General features: G+C 33.1%; 3 protein-coding genes across 3 annotated transcripts; 1 reads left to right on the plus strand and 2 right to left on the minus strand.

Annotated features, from left to right (window-relative positions):
- Positions 1 to 4,495: 4,495 nt before the first annotated feature.
- Positions 4,496 to 10,764, minus strand: LOTGIDRAFT_165229 (hypothetical protein; the record flags this gene model as incomplete). Its single annotated transcript, XM_009062235.1, has 14 exons — positions 4,496 to 4,690; positions 4,829 to 4,867; positions 5,049 to 5,189; positions 5,800 to 5,879; positions 6,104 to 6,216; positions 6,436 to 6,515; positions 6,863 to 6,964; positions 7,174 to 7,335; positions 7,712 to 7,796; positions 8,050 to 8,193; positions 8,412 to 8,498; positions 8,718 to 8,804; positions 9,212 to 9,459; positions 10,654 to 10,764. The coding sequence occupies 14 exons, from the start codon at positions 10,762 to 10,764 to the stop codon at positions 4,496 to 4,498; spliced, it is 1,674 nt and encodes a 557-aa protein (XP_009060483.1).
- Positions 10,765 to 12,894: 2,130 nt separating this feature from the next.
- Positions 12,895 to 13,488, plus strand: LOTGIDRAFT_165230 (hypothetical protein; the record flags this gene model as incomplete). The annotated part of the gene is made up of 1 exon (XM_009062236.1): positions 12,895 to 13,488. The coding sequence occupies one exon, from the start codon at positions 12,895 to 12,897 to the stop codon at positions 13,486 to 13,488; it is 594 nt and encodes a 197-aa protein (XP_009060484.1).
- A 792-nt stretch (positions 13,489 to 14,280) lies between these two features.
- Positions 14,281 to 16,664, minus strand: LOTGIDRAFT_234402 (hypothetical protein). Its single transcript, XM_009062237.1, has 4 exons — positions 16,563 to 16,664; positions 15,642 to 15,849; positions 15,218 to 15,388; positions 14,281 to 15,025 (listed from the first exon to the last, which is right to left on the minus strand). Exons 2-4 carry the CDS (start codon positions 15,835 to 15,837, stop codon positions 14,454 to 14,456), a joined length of 939 nt encoding a protein of 312 aa, XP_009060485.1. The 5' UTR covers positions 15,838 to 15,849; positions 16,563 to 16,664; the 3' UTR covers positions 14,281 to 14,453.
- Positions 16,665 to 20,424: the final 3,760 nt, after the last annotated feature.

The raw sequence follows: 20,424 nt of genomic DNA on the forward strand, positions 1-20,424 counted from the left end.
TAAAACTTTGTTAATTTATCACATTTTTTCTTATTCCTGTGGCACATTGAGCAGTAATTACTTATAGAATTATTGCTAATGGATAAACTGTCATAATAGTAAAATTCAATTCTTTTCTTGTCCTTATTAGCCAAGACAGCTGCAATCAAGTATACTTACAAATCCATTGCATTTCATGCAAACTAATCAAATCTTCGAGAAAAAAAATGTAAGGATATAAAAAGATTAAATTCAACAGGAGAAAAAAGGTGGTAAATATTAGCAACTCCCACCTGTCATAAACTCGATACATAAAACTTTTAAAAAAATATTTCAACCTAATTTGCTTGAATATAATCTGCAAATACACAATTCATGACAGACTTATTGAAATCACCCAAGGATAAATCTGATCAAAAATCTTGTAAAACACGTAATTTTTATTCTACAAAGCAGAAGTCTAAAATAAATTTGACAACTTGATGAAATTGATCACAATCAAAACTAAACGTTTTGAAATATAAAATACAAGTTATTGCCGTTATTCTTACAAATGTGTTTGATATTTAACTTGTGATGGCACAGTTTGTGATGGATTTGGGTATAAGTTGAATATTTCCTGGTGTCTATGTTTGCTATTTTCTAACAAATATTCAATTTCAAACAAAGCTATCAGTGGGCGTATATTACCTTGCCTGGCAAGCTATCTTATCAAATAATGTGTGTTTGTTTAAATCAACAATATAAGCACAAATTAGATTTTTGGTATGATTTGACACAGATATACTGAAAATGTATCAGGAAAGTGGGCGTATCTTGCTAGGCAACCATTTGTAATGATTCAATATCTTTTGATTTTCAGATATGATACTATGACCTTACTAAGTGTTGTACTAACAGTACTGTTTATTGGAATTATGGCATTCTTTATGCATAAAGTTACAAACCTGGAAGCAGAGGAAGTAAAAAAAAAGATGGAAGCTAAAAAAAATATTCAGAAACGGCCTCCTTCCAGGTAATTATTGTTCTCAAATGTTTTTATCAACTGATATATTTAACATTTGATCATTACAATTTGATTAATCCAGATCGACTGTCTATATTATGAGATATGGCATGTAGTAAAGAATTTTGATGAAACAAAATAACAAAAATGTGGAAAATAGTACTTCTGAGTTCTGAACTAGATTTTACATCCCCACGTCCTTCTGAAAGTAAATTAGTCTACATGATAAAGTATCCTCTTTGACAGTATGAGGTTTTTTGTTTCAGTTCTCCTGATAATCAAACCATACATCTATATGAACTAAGATATGATACCTATAATAATCTAGTCAAAGAGGCTGATACAGGTTTAACTTTTATCATCTGTACTAATGATGAATTTAAACAGTCTCTATTGTGGAAATACGCTGAAATGATGCAACCCTATACAAGGTAAGATATTTAAAAATTGAATAACTATGAAATATGCATAATAGGACCTGAGAGTTTTTTGTGGAAACCTGCAGACAAATACAGCATATACAAATTTGCCATTAACATGAATGACATGCATGTTGGAACTAATTCCTCTTAGTTGGTACCGGTAACTAAACCATTATTTATATTACAGGTATAGTGCTTTAACATTTGGATTTTTACAATTAGAATATTATATTAGTTGGTATCAAAACCTACTAGAGACAAGTCTTGGTAATAAAATCAAACTAGAAAAAATCAAAATAAATAACTGTGTAGGAACAGTGTTAGCTATAAATGGATATCGTAAATATTATTATTTGTATCATCCTCGTAAAACACGAAGATATTTACGTCAACACAGTAATGTTAGTGAAGCCATGGGTTTATTAGATTCAGCAGAAGAGAATACAGATGATGAAGACTATGATGTAGAATCTCATGACAAAAGAGTGATGTATGTTAATAATATGTTAAATGGTTTAACTATATGGATGGATAGAGTTTTTGATGGGTCTATACGTAAAGTGCGTATTAATGAATGGCCGCCTATGTCATATTGAATATTGTTCAAACTCATGGTTGAAGAGAGAAAAACAAACAATAATTTCCAACAATTCATTTTGAAATAAAGATTGATCAAAAAATAAATAAATTTCAACAAAGGACACTAGAGAATTGAATACCTGAAACATAAATGAAGTTAATAGAGGTAACTTAAAGATGCGTGAGTGTACCTGAAAGTAATTTTCTGAATTTACTTATGCTCATGAAGAACATTATTCAAGATTTTAATTGTCATTTATATTTCATGGTTAGTGTATATATTTATTCAATATTATTTATTTATGTAATATATCCGTCAGGTTCCATGTAACCTAGCTACACAAACAGGTTAATTTTTGAAATGTGTATCTTCCTAATGCAGCGGTCACATGATTTTTGTGGTAGATGCCAATCTTGAGTCAAATCTGTTTTGTCCTTGCTTCCTGGACAATATTATTGTTGACAGGATTCTAAAAATCAGACCAGTTTGATATTTGTCACTGATTCATTTATTGGTTTGACAGCACTCACGACCAGACAAAACCCATCATTATCCTATCCTTCTCACTTCAACTGCATGATCATCATATGATATGATTGACAAAGCGGAACACAACCAAATTGAGATTTTTTGTCCCCTTGTGTGCCAGCTGACAGTATTTGAAACTCTTGACAAGACTTGTCTGTGACAAAAATCACCAAACAAAACAGTTCATGTGCCTGCAGCAGTAAGAAACCAGTTGAATTTTTTAATGTGTATCTGCCTCAGGAAACCTGTTGAATTAAGTATTATCAATGCTTGGGGAAAATAAAAATTGTCCCTTAGATAGTTTAACAGTGATCAAAAATAGCCCAGTCAGTGATTTAACTGTCATATGTATATATACTTATTTTGTGAGAAATGATGTCACACCCAGTATTTTGAGAAAGTTATCTGGTTTCTTTGGGGGCGTCAAAAATTGCTTGGTTTTCTATTAAGTTACGTTTAGCATTACCTTCCATTTGATATTCCAACATTTTTATTAATTACTTTTATTGGTATTTGAGAGTGCAATATTGTGCTTGTTTTGTCTTCTTCTTTTTTTTTCGTGATTGTGATTTATTTGATGGAATGTTTTTGATTTAGTTTTTAGTATGTGTGTGTTTTGTATATTTTATTTCATGACAAAGGAGAGTGGATTTGTATTTATGTTTTTAATTTGTTTAAACTTAAGAGTATGAATGATATTGAGATGTCTGGAAATGTAACGTTTCAATTTTTTGATGGGTGCAACGACAGTTAATTTACTTCAGACACCTTTATTCTCTTATATCTTTCACTCCCTGTAATCATGTCATATTCAAACTACCTGATTGAATCCATTACTCCACATACTGACTTCTTACAGCCAACTTCATCATTACACTGGCAATTCAGTCATGAATTATGTCCCCCTTTTCTTTTCGATATGGAATGATTTTAATTATTTAATGAGGCAAATAAGGTGAAATTAACTTATTGTGTTTAGTATTTTATTTTCTTGTGCATTTATTTAACATCATGTTTATCAGGGGCTTGCAACTGAAAGGGATTCACTGAAAAATCCTTCAACATCAAAACAATCTAGCCCTTAAATTCCTTTTATTTTACATTTTATATACATTGTTAATAAACTATTCATAATTATCTAGTTCTTACATATATTTCATAAATATATTAAATTGAATAACCATTTTGAAGGGTTTCTACTGAGAGACAGCTAACTGAAAAGTGATGATCATAGCTGGGTTATCATTAGCAAGTAAGAAATAAGGTTAAATAATATAACATGATTGTCATTATCCAGCTAATAAAGTTGTGATAGAAGTATCAATTTTCATTAAAGATAGGCATTGTCGTTTGTGTCTGTAAAATATCAAATAGTAACTCTGATGCACATACTTTGAGATTGGTTCTGACTAGTTGTAAAAAACACATTTTATACTGTAAATTATACTTTGTCAAATACTGATATCTCTTAAACAAGACCAATTTATTTTCTTGGCAGGGGGTAAAAAAGACCCAAATTTTGTAAAGGACAGGAGTGAAAAAATTACGAAAGCTAGGATTGACCTGGAATTTTCCACATTCTTGGTATTGATTTGATAAAAAATAATTTTTTCTTCCAGTGCAGCCAATGGGGATTTTTTTCTTCTCTGATTTAAGGTAAAAAGATTGGTAAAACAAGAAAAAAAAATTGGTCCAGCCTTATATTGAAAAGTCAACATTTATTTCCAAACCTATCTGTACAGGATTTTATATTCAAAATAAATATCAGTATCATGAGATAAGCTCTTATCCATTCCATATAAAATCATCACAAAATATAGAGGCCATTCACCTCTCATTAATTCAAACATGAAAGTATATGATGGCAATATCATATTTAGAAGATAAATATAGCACTTTTGTCAAGAAAATATTTCATAGAACACAACAGATTGCGTTGTACTATCAAGATCTACGGTTAAATATCAGAGACATTATGTTTTAATAATAATCATGTTGATCTAGATGAGAGTACACTTTTCGTAACTTTTCTTTCTTATTTTTATTATGATGATGTCTCCATGGTTTTTCTCCGATTGTATTCAATGATTGCTGACTACTGTATGGGGTAGATAGATCAGGACGTCCAGCTACACGAATACATTTCACTCCTTTAACATGGGAGGCTGCATACATCTACAAAATAGATATCTTCATTTAATTAATTTCATTAATAACACATGAAATTCAAACTTAACATGACATTTTTGATGATCAACAATTTATTGGTTTACCTTATGACTTCTGATGTAACAATATATAAAGTGTCCATACCTTTGAGAAAAACTCTTTATCTAACGAACTAGACTTGGTCTGAAAAGAGAAATAAAAATATCATAATATCATAACATGGACTGACATGATGACCCACAATAGGAGTCAAACTTGTATATAGACCTACTTCACACGTTTCTTGCTAAAAACTTTTCTTTATAAATATCTATTAAGATGTGTATCATAAATCCTATATAAAGAACTAGATATGGATAATTACCTGTGTTTTACTAGTAGAAGTATCTGGTTTAACTTGTGGTTCTGGAATAGGTATTTTAACTTGATATTTTGTAATCGTTTGTACTTCTTGAAAATCACTTGATTCAATACCAGGTGGTGGATGACAATATAAAATCTTTCCCTGAACAAATATAAATAATAATTAGTACTATTTTTAATCATTACAGTATGTTTCTTAAAGGGATACTACGTCTTAGAATAAACATAAATTTAAAAAATTTAAACCTGGCCAATAAGAGCATATATTCATCAGTAGATATACCTGGTGTCATAAATAACATAACAGGATCCTTACATAATCCGATAAATCCAAAAAACTTAATAAAAATGCAATTAACTTTTCAAAAATGCTTAATATTATGATTAAGCGTTTTTCAATAATCACTTAGTTTTATGAATTTTCCAATTTTCTAGATTCTGTTGAAACTTTATGACACCAGGTAAGTTCACTGATGAATATATACTCATATTGACCATTCTTGAGAACTACATTTTATGTTTATTCTAAGATGTAGTATCACTAGGTTTTAACTTGTTTTATTACCATTATTTTGAGATAAAGCTGAATACAAGTTTACTTCACAACCTTAAAAACCACACATTGCATTTTTTTCAGCTGTATAAATATTTCCCTTCTTAAAACCTATACCAATCTATGTAAATTCTTTATAGCAGAAGCTAAGCAAGACCATTTCCATAATTTCAAAGAACAAAATGCTATAAACACTTACGTTAATATAATCCTTGATAATATACCTTGCTGATCTAGGACCATCTGGTGCACCCCGTGATGTCATATAACCTCTCATAGCTGAAATAATTATATATACTGTGATACATACATCAAAAAATCAATATCTATATTGTCATGAAAGATTTCTTGCTCTAGGATTTTAAATCATAAACAAAGAATCATGCCAAATGATGACATTAGACAAATACAGCCCGAACCATAAGGAGTTGATAGAATAGCCGTTCAAATTAGCAGACTTTGTTCTATTTTACACCAAAAAAAAAAAAAATCGATATCATTACCTCCATAAGCATTAAGCAGTTCATAAGCATTTGGTTTTCTGTTTGGATCTTCCCCTTCTCCTGGTTTCCGTATATTGATACCATATACTATCTCTAATACATGTCGTGGTATCCTTTCACAGATGTTCAATCAGTTAAGAAATATAAGATGTCACTTATGTTTCAGAAAAATATGTACATTAATATATTTCAATATATAAAAATTATAAAAGTCAACACAAAAGTTGTTTCATTATTTGGATATGTAGTGTGTTGTATTAAAGGATATCAGATTAATAGGTGGTAGATGATCTCTCATTTGATCAACTGGTAATATACCATTAATAACTAACTCAGCTTTGGTTGATACAAATGATGGGAACACTAATCCTGGACAATCACATAACATTAAATCAGGTTCCACATACAATGTCTGAAATATATAGAGAATAACATAACATTAAATCAGGTTCCACATACAATGTCTGAAATAATATAAAGAATAACATAACAATGTCTGAAATATATAGAGAATAACATAACTTTAAATCAGGTTCCACATACAATGTCTAATATATATAGAGAAAAACATAACTTTAAATCAGGTTCCACATACAATGTCTGATATATAATCATAGCATTTTTAAAAATAGCCAACGACACAGATTACAAAGTTTATATTAGGTGTTTTGTTCTCTTTATATGTCAGAACTGCTAAGAAAGTATGTATATTCTGCTCTTTTTTTTTATATGCTTTAGGTATTAAAATATCTATCATACCTGAAAATGTTTGGTTCTACCAGGTGTTGCTGATACAGGCACTTTTTTAGTTTTTAATATAGCATTTATTGTAGAACTTTTACCTACATTGGGATAACCAACCTAAAATATAAATACATAAAGATATAATCACACATCCTTTCAGGTGAAGAACATTTTTACTTAAACTGACTACAGTTTTGACAAGATTCAGCTTTGACGAACGAGAGGAAACTGTCTCATTCAAAGCTGTCCATAAAGCTATCAATTAAATTGAGCAAATACACAACTCACTACAGCTTGCCTTTTTATTGGCATATAAAACTACTTACCATACCAACAGTGAGAACATGATCAGTATGATAGGGTCCTGTATGTAGTGACTTCAATAATTCTAACAACTCTTCTCCACATAATATATTAGATGAATTATTCACAACTTTATCTGAGGATGTAGCACTGTTTTCTGTCTTGGTATCTCCAATTCCTTTTGACTGATTTGAAAAGTCTGATTTTTCATTTATCCACTGTGAACTGTCTGTTTTATCACTTGATTGACTTGCAATTGATTTAATCGTCAGATTTGTATCAGTGTCACATGAAGAAGGTTCATTTAACTCATGTTTGTGATCCAGTGTTAAATTTTGTATCGACTCTGTAGTAAATGAGTCTTCCTCTCCCTCACTGTCACTTATATCTAAATCTAATTCATCATCTTTAATATTTTCTTTTTCTTTCTCTTGCTGTGCTTCCTGTAAAATATTACAGTTCAATAATATAACACATGATTTTCAATGAGTCAATACATCCATGTGACATGATGGGTTTCTTGTTCTTGTAAGCTTTAAAATACTAACTGCTAGTCTTTACCTCTGTTTGTCTAGTAGTTTCCTCTAAAGCTGACCAAAAAGCTATCTTTACACCATGTTTAGAAAAATACTCTGACCATCTTTCTCTGAAACAAATGGTAGTTGAACAGTATGTAAACTTTAAATTTTACTAAAATCAATAGTAAATTTAGCTTTATCAACCAATCGAATTACAGTTTTTCTTAAGTCTGGATTACATCTTTGTTAGAATTTGTGAAACAAGTCCAATTTAGCTGTAATGCAGTTTGAGAAAAGCAGAAAAATAATTTGACCATAAAATTTCTCATAACTTTCAGAAAATATGCACCAAAGTAGCCCTAATTATTCTATATGTCTTACCTTTGTTTACTAGTTAAATAATCTGCTTTATTTATCAACAATAAGTTAACCTTTGACTTATTGACCTCTTTAACATATTTATCCAGGTCACTACATCGGAAGAGCAATGGATTTCTACCGTCAACAATCTGGACTATAATATCACTGTCGAAAAAAGAAATTAATGTTATTATAAATTGTCCTTTTCAATAAACCCCTTTACAAAATCACTACTACCACCACTTACATAGGCTACTGCCAAAATTCATTTTTTTTGTTTATCAGCATAGAAATTGAGGCCTGCTTTTCTCAAAGTTTGGAATATTTTTAGCATTATATATTGTACAATACTTTGGAATAGACAAAAGTTTGAGGTATTTTACCTTCTTTCAATTACTCTCCACAACTGACGCCAAAAATCTAAATTCTTTTCAAACGGTGTCATAATTATATGTTCTTCTTCTTGTAATCTACAAATTATAAACACTACCAAAAAGGAATACAAAACTCAAACACAAAATCTTCCATTTTGTATTGTATACAAAGGTAAAAGGGATGAAAAAAGGTGGAGCAATTTAGAAAATGATAATCAATATGCATATCAAGCTTCATTACAAATGGTTGTTGACAATAGATTTTAGAGGGTTTATAACAGATGGACAAAATCCTCCTAGAGGTATTTTTCTTACTTGGCTAGAAGTTTTCTCCATTGCAAAAATGATTCCTTTTCTAACATTTCTAGTTCTTCTCCTGTTGTTTTTTCTGTCCATGCTGGTCTGTAACAATCAATAAATTCTTTTCATTTCATAAACAAAAATTTGGCAATATACTTGAAGTGTTGACTCAATAACAGAAGAAAGTAAGTTTCATTTCAAATACAAACTATTTTGCTATACTTTGCTCATCAAATGTTAAGTATACATTTCAAATATATGATCTGCATTCATTTGCAATCCAGCACTATGCTGCATGTCAGCACAAAAAATATCATTTGATTATCTGATATCCGACTTATTCTCTTATGATTGATATACTTCCTCATGTGAAAAGTTCATTAGCTGCTGCCAATGTTTCGTCAAAATGTTGTTTTGCAGTTAGGTACGTTAATACTTGGTTTATTAATAAATCATATTTGCCATTAAAAATTAAAGCCTTAAAAGTCAGGAAAAGCTAAAAGCCATACCTTCGTGGAATGCTTAAAAGATTTCTATGTTTCTGTTGAGCTTCATGGACTTTTTCTTTCTCTTCTGATGATAATAAACCAATATTACCAGCAGGGTCTACAAACTTCACATTTAATTTTTCAGCAGTGAACTCAGTACCAGCTAATTCGGCTGTAGACAGAAAATCTTCTAAATTACTCTGTTCTGTCACTGACTGAAGATTTAGTCGACCCCAGTCATAACCATCATTTAATTCTGTTGTATGCAACTGAAAAACAAAACCAACCCATTTATTTTTTGTAAAATGACAAAATCATTTCAGTTTATAAATGCAGTGATCTGATTCCTTACTCTATACATTGCAAATTCCAAAAATGATAGTTTCCATTTTCTTCCATATTTTACCACGGAAATGGTTAGTGGTCACTCTCCAAGGCAAATATCTGTTGTTATATCAGATTCTCTGGATAGATAGGGTTATACAGAAGCATATCTAGAAATGAGAAGCCTCTCTCCGCGTCAGTTAGCTGTGAGAAAATTCATGTCTCAAAGACACCATCCATGGCATGGCCGAGGATATTTGTCACCTTGTTGGCAAACAATTATTCGCCACCCTTATTTATTACATTTCACCCATTTTCAAACTGTAATTCCTCCGTAGACTGGCATTATTAGCTGTAAAGGAGAACAAACTATGAAAATAACTCCTACTTAAAATTGATTATCACCTTGCCATTGGATAGTTATTTATTGTCAACCGGTGCTATGTCAATTGGCCGCCATACTTTTTCGGAACTATGAAATTTAGTCTTGATATATGTGTGGCCTACAAACCCAACATGACTCTGCATTAGATATAAGGGCATTTTGTCAGTACTGCATAACTTCCAATCTTAAGTGTATTATTGTATATTATGACTAAGAATAAATTAAGTTCAGAAAATTTCGAGAATAAGCTGCTATAATTCTAAGAATGCTAATAGAACATAATGTTACAAGAGGTTACAAGTGAACATGACAGAGGCTGGGGTTCTCATCTCTTGTATATCGATAATACTTTTAATAAGCACGAAATTAAAAACATTTTTCTAGTTACCCCACATTTCTTGTTTACCACCCGAAGTTCTTGGTTCTTGTTTACCACCCTAGCTCTTGTTTACAACACCAAGCTCTTGTTTATCACCCACAGTTCTAGTTCACTATCCCCAGATTTCAAATTAGTAAAAGAGTCGGCTAATTTCCCACTGACAAAACAATTTATCAATAGGGGTGCTAATTCATGAATTTATAGAGCTGATTCTGTGACATAAGAGTAGCAATAACATAACTCATTAGAAATTCAATAATGCACTTTTTTCCTGATTTATTTTTATGTTTTGATAACAGCATATTATGCAGACTGAAAGGAATTCACACAACAGGGAGGATTGACAGAGACAATCTTCAATAAATAGACACTTACATAATTTTGTTTTCCACCAGTACCACCACTTTTGTTCTTCCCACGAAATCTGTCTTTGATAATAGTTCTACCAAGCATCGGCTGCCCAGATTTCTTGCTATTCTTCCCCATGTTTATGTTATTATCAAAAATAAGCAATTTAAGCAAATTAATATAGTTTATTACTCAATTATTCGAAAACAACTCTTCTTGTGTAACACCTCATGGGCGCTGACATGTTTAAGTATCGGGTCACGAGTATCGTTAAACGCGATTGGTTGAAATATGCATCAAAGTCTTTTCACAGCCGATAACCATCAAAGACCCAAAGACAGATTAATGAAGTGAAGTTTTTTACTTTTCTGCTCAAGTCTATTTCTAATGCGAAACTTTCTAGCCCACCAGTCAGTAGACTACCCCGAATTGGTGTTAATTTTTCAAAGGAACAAGGCAAATTTCTGCGTTATCGAATTATCACAGATAATTAGAGAGTTTCGGATTAACTTTACCTGACTAACCCACTGATCTATAAATTTATAAGCTACAGATCAGTGTTGCCTTTAATATTATATCACTCGCCTTGCCACTGTGAAATGAATCTGCCAAGTCGACCTGGTTCAATGGACTTAATAAGGCGTAGAACAACTTCGTACGTTCATTTTTCTCTACAAAGCCTTGAAATTGAAAATGCATGGATTATTTGTTTAGTTTCATATTGCTCATAGTCATTGTGGATAATATTTTCAATGTTTGCATAATACTTATTCGCTCAAACAAAGTAAGTAGGTTAGCACCCCAAGGTTAAGATAAGTTGTCAGTCTGAGTACAATACTGTAGTAGTGAGGAATTACACTAAAACTATTAAAATAACTTGAAACTGTACAACATGAGTGTACCTGATGTTCTTACAGCGACTATATTAAGTACAATAACTTCGTTTGTTATATTTCAATATGTGCACCATAATGGTGAGATTACAAAAAGCTTTAGCAGTGAATACAAGCTACATGGATTGACTCTTAACGGGTCGAGGCTGAGGATAGGCCCAAATGAAAAGGATCAGCTGTATGGGCATATCAGACATTCTGCTTTCATCAAGGACGTGAAAACAAAGGGTCATGACTTGGAGGTAGCGTATGATGACTCCAGGCTTGGAATCCATTCCTACTCATCAGAGCAAGCGTCATGTTATGACATAGAATGGAGCTCAGAAACCTTAGATCTATCTGAACTACAGCACTGTTATGATCTTGGTAAAGCACATTGGTATGGTGGTTTTCAACATGTTTGGCAACCGTGGCCGTTGGAGAAGATTGTAATGTCCGAGACTCCATTTGTTTCCACAGATTTATTTTTTCATGATAAATCTATTGGAGGTGTACATGAAAGATTGTTCTTTAACTCGGCAGGATTTGGTCTCTATATACCGGATGAAATTCCTCTTTTTTAAGCATCAACAGCTCCGGCGATGGAAGGATGTGCTTTTCCAGTAAAAATGTGGGTTATCCGTATTTAAACACACAAAGACTTCCAAGGTTGTCTTATACTATATGTCAAGCTGGGAATGTAAGGACAATAAGATCGTACCTGCTGAATACCTATTACACAAAACCAGAAAACATTCCAGACGAAACGCTATTCTATAAACCAATTTGGTGTACTTGGGCTCAGTATAATAAAGATATTAATGATACGACAACTGTAGAATATGCTAATACTGTGATCAGGTATGGATTTACTAATTCTCAGATAGAAATCGATGACGATTGGACGCCATTTTATGGAGATCTAGAGTTTAATAAGAAGTTTCCCGATCCGTTAAAGACGATCAATAAATTGAACAAGCTAGATTTTAGAGTTACACTCTGGGTACACCCATTCATGGAATTAAACTCCAGCTCTTTCCCTGAAGCTGCAAGTCGTGGATTTCTGATCAAGAGTAAAGGTGACACAGTGCCAGCTCTTGTCCGATGGTGGGATGGAGATATGGCTGGAATTCTAGACGTTACTAATCCAATGGCTGTCGATTGGTTTTTGCACAAGCTACGCAATTTGCAGAGAAAGTATGGCGTTAGCTCATTCAAATTTGATGCTGGTGAATCTTTTTACTTACCTAAGAATTATGTCACCAAAAGTAAACTTCGGTCTCCCGAACAATTTGCAACTTTATGGGCGACATTAGCGTACAGAGCTGACATCAACATACGACATCAGGAGGTCCGCATAGCATATCGAACCCAACATCTTCCTATATTTGTAAGAATGTTTGACAGATCCTCATCATGGGATGACAAGGCAGGGATACAGACTCTTATACCTACAATCTTGACTTTTGGATTGCTGGGTTACCCCTTCGTTTTAGCTGATATGGTTGGTGGAAATGCATATGGCGATCTGGTAACATTTAAAGGTGGAGCTTATCCAGATAGAGAACTATTCATCAGGTGGATGGAAATAAATACCTTCTTTCCCACCATACAATATTCTATAGCACCGTGGATCTACGATACTGAAGTGATAGAGCTTTGCAGGAAATACACTGATTTACATGCTAAATATGCTCCTATGATGGTAAGTTTAGCAAAGGAATCAATGACAACAGGGGACCCAATAATTCGTCCGATTTGGTGGAGTTCTCCAAAGGATGAGACTGCGTTAACTGTGGATAACGAATTCTTAGTAGGAAACTCAATTCTTGTTGCTCCTGTTATAAAAAAAGGTCAGACATCTCGGGACATTTACCTACCATCTGGTGTATGGCAAGATGAGTTAAAAGGTGGGAGACACCAAGGACCGAAATGGTTGCTGAATTATAAAGTAGAATTAAGAGAACTACCATACTTTAATGCCTTATAGTATTTTTCTATTGTAATGTATATCTTTTGATTGTGTTTCCTTTAAAATCAGAGGACTATCTATGTTTTAATAAGTTTGTTTATAAATTCCATTAAAAGGTATTAACTTTTAGATGTTTGCTTAAGTGTTGTCCAGTTTGACTTTGCAGATCACCCAACCTTAGGGTCTAATCAAAAAATTCATATAAAAACAAAAACAAATACAAAAAAAACTTAAATAATTACATTCGGAAGTGACGATACTTGGATTTTCATTTTACATGCCGACTATTGGAAGGTTTAATTTCACTGAGAACACTTATAAGATTTCAAAATCGTGTCTTATTATGCTATCGTGTCTATCTAACTACCACATTGTAACTACTTTTAGATAAGCAATTCTCGACATTCATTCACATAAGACAATGTATATTGTGATATTTGTGATCAGTATTTTCGGTCCGTTCTATACATTTTTAACATAAATTGTTTAAAAACACAAAATCCATGGCAGATTCCTAAGCTAGAGTCAATGGTTGCTATCCTGCTACTTAGACATGCCATCAAATGGGACACGATAATTCGTATGGGATTTATAATAAGTTTAAAGTTAGTTAATATATTTCCTTTGCTGTGAGATAAATCATTGCATACATTTAATATTTCAAGATCAATGTGATCTGAGTGGTTCATCAACCATACTTAAAAAGTAATGGAATGACTTTTTCGAAATTTTCATTTGACTTTATCTTGAAGAATTTGCGAGGCCTTTATATTAAAGCAGGTGCACCATTGTATGAACTAAGTGCATGATATATTCTAGTCGTTTATTATAAACCAAATCAAAAATAACAACAATTACTAAAATGTGCTCTTCTATCACATGTTCCTCTAGTTATGTGGTATTCTGCAACTTTGTTAGATATTTATAGCAACCAAAATTACATAACAAAGAATATAAATGCATTTTGCAAAAAAATTCGGAAATCATGAATCCAAAACTGCTACAATATTCAGAGCAGTATTTATAGACATACTGGCTCGTGTTTCACTTGTGTTTGTACCAAGATGTGGTAAAATTATACAATTGTCCAAAGTAAGCAGTGGGTGATCTTTTGGCAAAGGTTCTGGGTTAGTAACGTCTAAGCCAGCTGAATGGATTACCCCGTTCTTTAAAGATTCATATAAAGCTTCTTGATCAATAACAGCAGCACGAGATGTGTTTATCAACACTGCATTAGATTTCATTTTGTGAAATGCTGCCTTGTCGATCAGATTTTCTGTTTGAGGAGTGAGCGCACAACAAATACAAACAATATCTGATTCTGTTAAAAGTTGATCAAGTGAACAAAATTCAGCATCGATGTCTGCTGCAAAGGATGATGGTGCTACGTCATTATAAAGAATTCTTGATACACCAAATGGTTTCATTCGTCGAGCAACACCAAATCCAACTCGGCCCATACCTATAATACCGATTGTTCGATTAACCGATTCAGTACCAAGTATCCACATGGGCTTCCATTTTCCCCATTCACCTTTCTCAACGGCTTCAATTCCTAAAATTTGAAGAAGAAAAAATGCCCAATCGATGTTCTTCAGGCCATTGTAGTTATTTTTAAATTGGTTAAATATCATTGTCTAAAATATATAATAACATATGAGGGCCATAATGTAACAACCTAAAAGATATAATGTTCATTCATGGTGGTTTCTAATTTGTGCTACTAGTACCTGTCACAAACACTTACCTTCCAAACACCTTCTGGTAGTCAACAAGAGTAAAGCCACAGTTAATTCAGCAGCACTATCAGAGGCCACATCTGGTGTATTGGTTACTTGAATTCCTCTTTTTTTACAATCTTTAACATTAATATGATGCGTACCCACCGACATAGTGGCAACTACTTTCAAATTCTCCCCTACAATGCATTAGATCAAAATTAGTACCGTACCTAGGCATATGAAGTATCAAATAACGTTCAAGTCTGTATTAGGGTGTATTGATACGAGTCTCAATGAAAGCACTGGCCAAGGTTACACACCAATAGATAACCATGTCTTTATCAGGTAATTATATTGTTTCCATGTTTTATTAAGAAAACGGTACTGGTCTATTTGTTTCAGATATTTATATTTATTTCGGTTAGGATACTAACTAATACAGTCAATTACCTGCAGCATCCAGTATTTCCGAATCAATTTGATCAGCAATGGTACAAAATAATGCCGATATTCCCTTGACGTGTTTCTTTAACTCATCATGAGGAATGACGTCATCACTGTTCCAGACTTCTACTTCATACTTCTCTCTGAGTATATTTAAGCCCTCTTCGTGTACAATTCGAGTAACATAAACCTTAGGCTTCATGGTGCAATCTCTCTAAAAAGACAATTAGGCTACATTAGACTAATTAAGGTTAAATATACGCGTATAAAAGCAGTTGCGGAGGCAGGGAAGCAGGTGCAGGAAGGGGAGAAATATCTGCCGTTTTCTAACTAGTCATTATACCTAATGGCTCCGCCACGTGTAGCATTATATAAAACCAGAAAACTATAAGGCAATGGTAGCCCAAGAAATTATCCACATCAAGATTGTCAAGAAGATATTGATATACTGCTGTGTATAAATCAGCATTAGGCCAAATGCATAATAATATTATAATGAGTTTCAAAGTCAAACAAATGATTGAGATAAATAGGCTAACCCAAGGTTCAAAACACCCCCTTTCTTTCTATAACTATAAGCCGAGGTAGACTAGCGCCAGCGGCTATCGTATTGGGAGTGTCAAAGAGAGATAGAAGACCCCCAAGTCCAGACAGTGTACCGGTACGCAGATTTTTACAGAAGCAAAGTGAATCTTCCCATGCCTTAAGTTCCCTTCAACCTAAACTACATCACATGACTGTTTCTTGTAATAGGCGGCCTCAGTTGCTTGTTTTGTGGTGCATGAATAATAGGCCTCATTCTCTTGCAGACGACATGTCAACGTCGGCAACAAGACCGACAAAAAGAAATTCAATCAAATATTGTAAAGTCTACCCAATGATAAACAAATTACACAACGGTACTAATATAAGAAGTATATATCTTACAATATGGCGATACCTTGAATTCAAATAGTTCCGGTGTCTAGGTCAGTAATTCTCTCTGAATTCAAGATAATGACTTTCGAACCAATCACCTTGACCTTCGTTAGGTCACATTCAATCATTGAATGACCTTAGACGGTTGTAATGTTTTTACTTTTATTTGCTAATCCACGGTACTGGGCAGAAGAGGCACGTTTACCCAATAGCCAATGATTACCAGTATTGTGGTACTAGGGTTTATCATTTTAATGTCTTTATTTAGGTTAATGTTTAAAAGAAAATATTGAAAAAAAGAATGCTGAAAGTGACAGATATAAGGCTACTCATTTTAATTTAATTATAGTTGGCATGAAAAAAGAAATGTTAAGGGAAATAACTCTTTGAAGCATACTGAACGAGAGATATTAAATAGCAGTTTTGGTCTGTAAATCAACATGCGTAATCTAGTTAACATACACGATATATATCTATATAATATAAAAAATACAACTATTTATGGAAGGAAGCATCCCTGAGAAACTAAAAGATCATCCGAAAATTAAGCCTTTGTTGTTTTTTGGTTAATAGCACTGCTCACTATAGTAGCCTACTATACAGAATTTGGGAAAATATTAGACATGGTCCAGAGGAACGTTACTTAGACCTACTATCTGCATGCATTAGCCAAGGCTCTCATAAGCAATTGGAATCCAGTATATATAACAACAACAAAAGGCTTTAAGCTCTTGAATCGACATGCCATTTAACGCCTCTAATTTCGGCGAAATCTTTCTCACCGGTTATCAAACGCGGAAACAGATTAAATCTTATTTATCGGGATATTTGATAAAGTAAACAGGTCATTCAAGGGTCACTTTTTCACATAAATCTGGCTTGTGGGAAGATTATTGTTATGGTTCGTTGACTAAAGATGAATCTAAAACGGTTGAGTACAATTCAATAGAATGATATAATTGATTTTAGGTAGGAGGCCAGTGAGAGTGTTCACTAGCACTGTGTATAGTTTAGTATTAGGTATATACACTGACAAGATAGCCCTATATACTCTACAGTATTGATCGAGACCTCTTTACCGACTTGTTATGAATTGATGCTTTACACAACAAACAGCTGTGTACTTGTAGGGAAAAAAGTAAGTCAGAGTTTATTTCCAATATTTTCTACATTAATCATTAATATGTTGTGTCTTCTGATGTTTTAACAGCTTAATGACAATATCAATAAAGTCATTATTCAGTTATAGGTATCTTAGTTGCTACAGGCTACCATACTTTTATTACATTTATACGAGTAAGATATACTGGAAAATAATAGTATTTCATTTGATACATTTTCTCGACTGAACTCGTTTAGTACTTGCTGTCGAATGCTAGTGTTTAACTTAATGAACCTGACCCACTCGTACTCTTGTATATGAACATGATCGGTTTTCAATACTTAATGAAATTCCAGCAACCGTAACTATATTTGTACACTTAACATAAATATGAAAGGTGACGTCCTAGATAAAAAAAAAACGTTCCAACTTAGATTTGCTGTATAGGCTGTAATAGGTTCCCCCGAAATTTTCAAGGTATGGTAAGGTATTGACATTACGACGCAGTAACAGTCGAATTGAATTGTGATGATTATCAGCCTTGGATATCAGAAGTTTAGTCAATTGTACTGATTGATTTATTCTCTCTTTGAAACATAAATTCCTTTAGTACGATATCCTTATTTCCTTGTTAAGTACCTTGTTATAATAATCAACTTTTAGCATTGAAGATGCAGAATGATATTTATTTTTGCTAACGGCCTATATGAATGTACTTTTATTTCATGTTATTGAACCCCTTATGCCGACGTCGCTGCAAAATCTACTAATCTAATTGATTGATTGTCCATTGCCCACACTGGTCTACATACAGAATACTTTGCAACATGCTTTTAATTACCACATAAAATGTCACGTAACGTTGGGTTATATCTATAACATTATAGTTATTTAGTGTAGGTATTTTGGCATTAAAAAAAGATTCGTATATTTTTCTTCTTTAAAGTAAAAAACTCACTTGATTTTGAAAAAGGTAGGCCCCATCACTAGCCTAAATAAATAGGTTGGCATTTTTTTTTTTGCCATAAAATAACTATTGTGACCAGTTCCCTTCCTTGAACCGTTAAAATTGGATAAAAATATTTTCATCAGTTACTTCCCTTGAACTTTTGGAATTGGTTTTGTTTTACCTCCCTGTTTGTATGTTGTGTTGCCTATTTATGTTGAGCAGCAATTAATGACGAGGTCGTTCACAGCGGAAATGATTATTATGAAATTGAGGTTCACCCATATTTACCAATCGAGCAAATAAATCACTTGGATCTACTTAAATGATATGAATGGAACTTTACGTCCTACTTTTTTGCATTTTTGCTGCACCAACGCCATACAGGGTGTAATGAAGGAAATTTTGCTAGAACAGCGGCATTAGTCTGCTTACAACTGTTTAGGGATCTTTAACGTGCACAGTCTAGCACACGGGACCTCGCTGTATTGTTCCATCCAAATTACTAGATGCTTTTACCATGTCAGACCCTTTGCCTGCATCACTGACAGGGGGAACCGGGTTGAAAAATCAGAAGGTATTATCTCGACCTATGCGGGGATCGATGGATCTGCTTTAAAACGGCATAAATTACCCTTTTACAGGACGCCAGGAATCTGACATGTTTCTGATCAGCCTGTATGGTACATCAACGATCAGCCATCACCGTGTCATGCACCCGGGGAATGGTTTCACGAATGTTTGCCGTGGACATCTTCCTCTCACAACGATTAAAGATGAGTGCGTTCATTTTGGAGTTTAGCATGTAGATCATACATAACTTAATTTTGACGATTCCATTAGATTCCTTGTCTCAGAAAATATATACAGACACTTTATTTGTAATTGTATGGCACGTAACAGCAAATATCTCAATGTTAGTGTTTTGCGGCCTTTTTGGATACCACGTTGGGTTAAATACTTTAAGAATAGTCATAAAAAATGCCACCCAATTTTTGTTCAAAGCTTGTGATACTTTCTTACAAACTCAAGTGATTTTTCGCTTTTAACAGAAAAAAGAAAAATGCACTTAAGTGGTATTCAAAATTTTTTCCAATAGGTATTTTGTTTACGAGACAGCCATGCGAAACGTCCATTTTATGATAATATTGAAATACATGTAATCAAATTGAAGAAGTGTTCGGTCTACTGAGTTTCCAAACTTGACTGACGTTAACGTTATGGACTAAATAAATTTAAATAAAATGGTTTGCACCCACACCTTATTTTTAACAAATTTAAAAATGACATATGCGTCGAAATGCCCCAAATTAATTCAATATTTGGAAAATTTAATTGGAACCCTCTGAGACGCTCCATGAGAGGCTTTCGAAAATAGCGCTTCCGCAGAGTTGCCGCATTTCAGCGTCTTTATAAAAGACAAAAAATTTACAAAAATATTTTCCTATGCTCAACACCCTTCGTGTTCTGTATGGCATTGATAAAAGATGCTACTATTTATTGCTTGGAATACTAATCTGGTGCTATCAGTGCGATCAAAGCCCTATATACATTATATAGGGCTTTGGTTGTGATGACCCGTTTGTATTATATAATATTTGCATTCATTGTACGTAGTGGATGCTTCGGCGTGTCTTTTACAACATTCTCAGGTCAAGGTTTCACAATATGTACTTTGCATGACATGGTATATTATTTCATCTGTTCAAGGACAACTATACCAAACATTCACATAACACATACTCTGTCGTGCATATAGTACTGCATATATATTACATATAGTATATTATTATGTCATACACTCATATCCTACTGTGGAAGCT

Source organism: Lottia gigantea (assembly GCF_000327385.1).
Source record: "Lottia gigantea unplaced genomic scaffold LOTGIsca_50, whole genome shotgun sequence".
NCBI classification, from domain to species: Eukaryota; Metazoa; Mollusca; class Gastropoda; family Lottiidae; genus Lottia; species Lottia gigantea.

Bases quoted from the DNA above. Each gene is read 5' to 3' on its own strand.
- LOTGIDRAFT_234402 (XM_009062237.1), bottom strand. From the start codon at position 15,837: ATGAAGCCTAAGGTTTATGTTACTCGAATTGTACACGAAGAGGGCTTA. The intron at 15,389-15,641 runs GTAATTGACTGT...AATGCATTGTAG, and splicing joins GGAAATACTGGATGCTGCAG to GGGAGAATTTGAAAGTAGTT. The intron at 15,026-15,217 runs GTAAGTGTTTGT...TTCAAATTTTAG, and splicing joins TACCAGAAGGTGTTTGGAAG to GAATTGAAGCCGTTGAGAAA.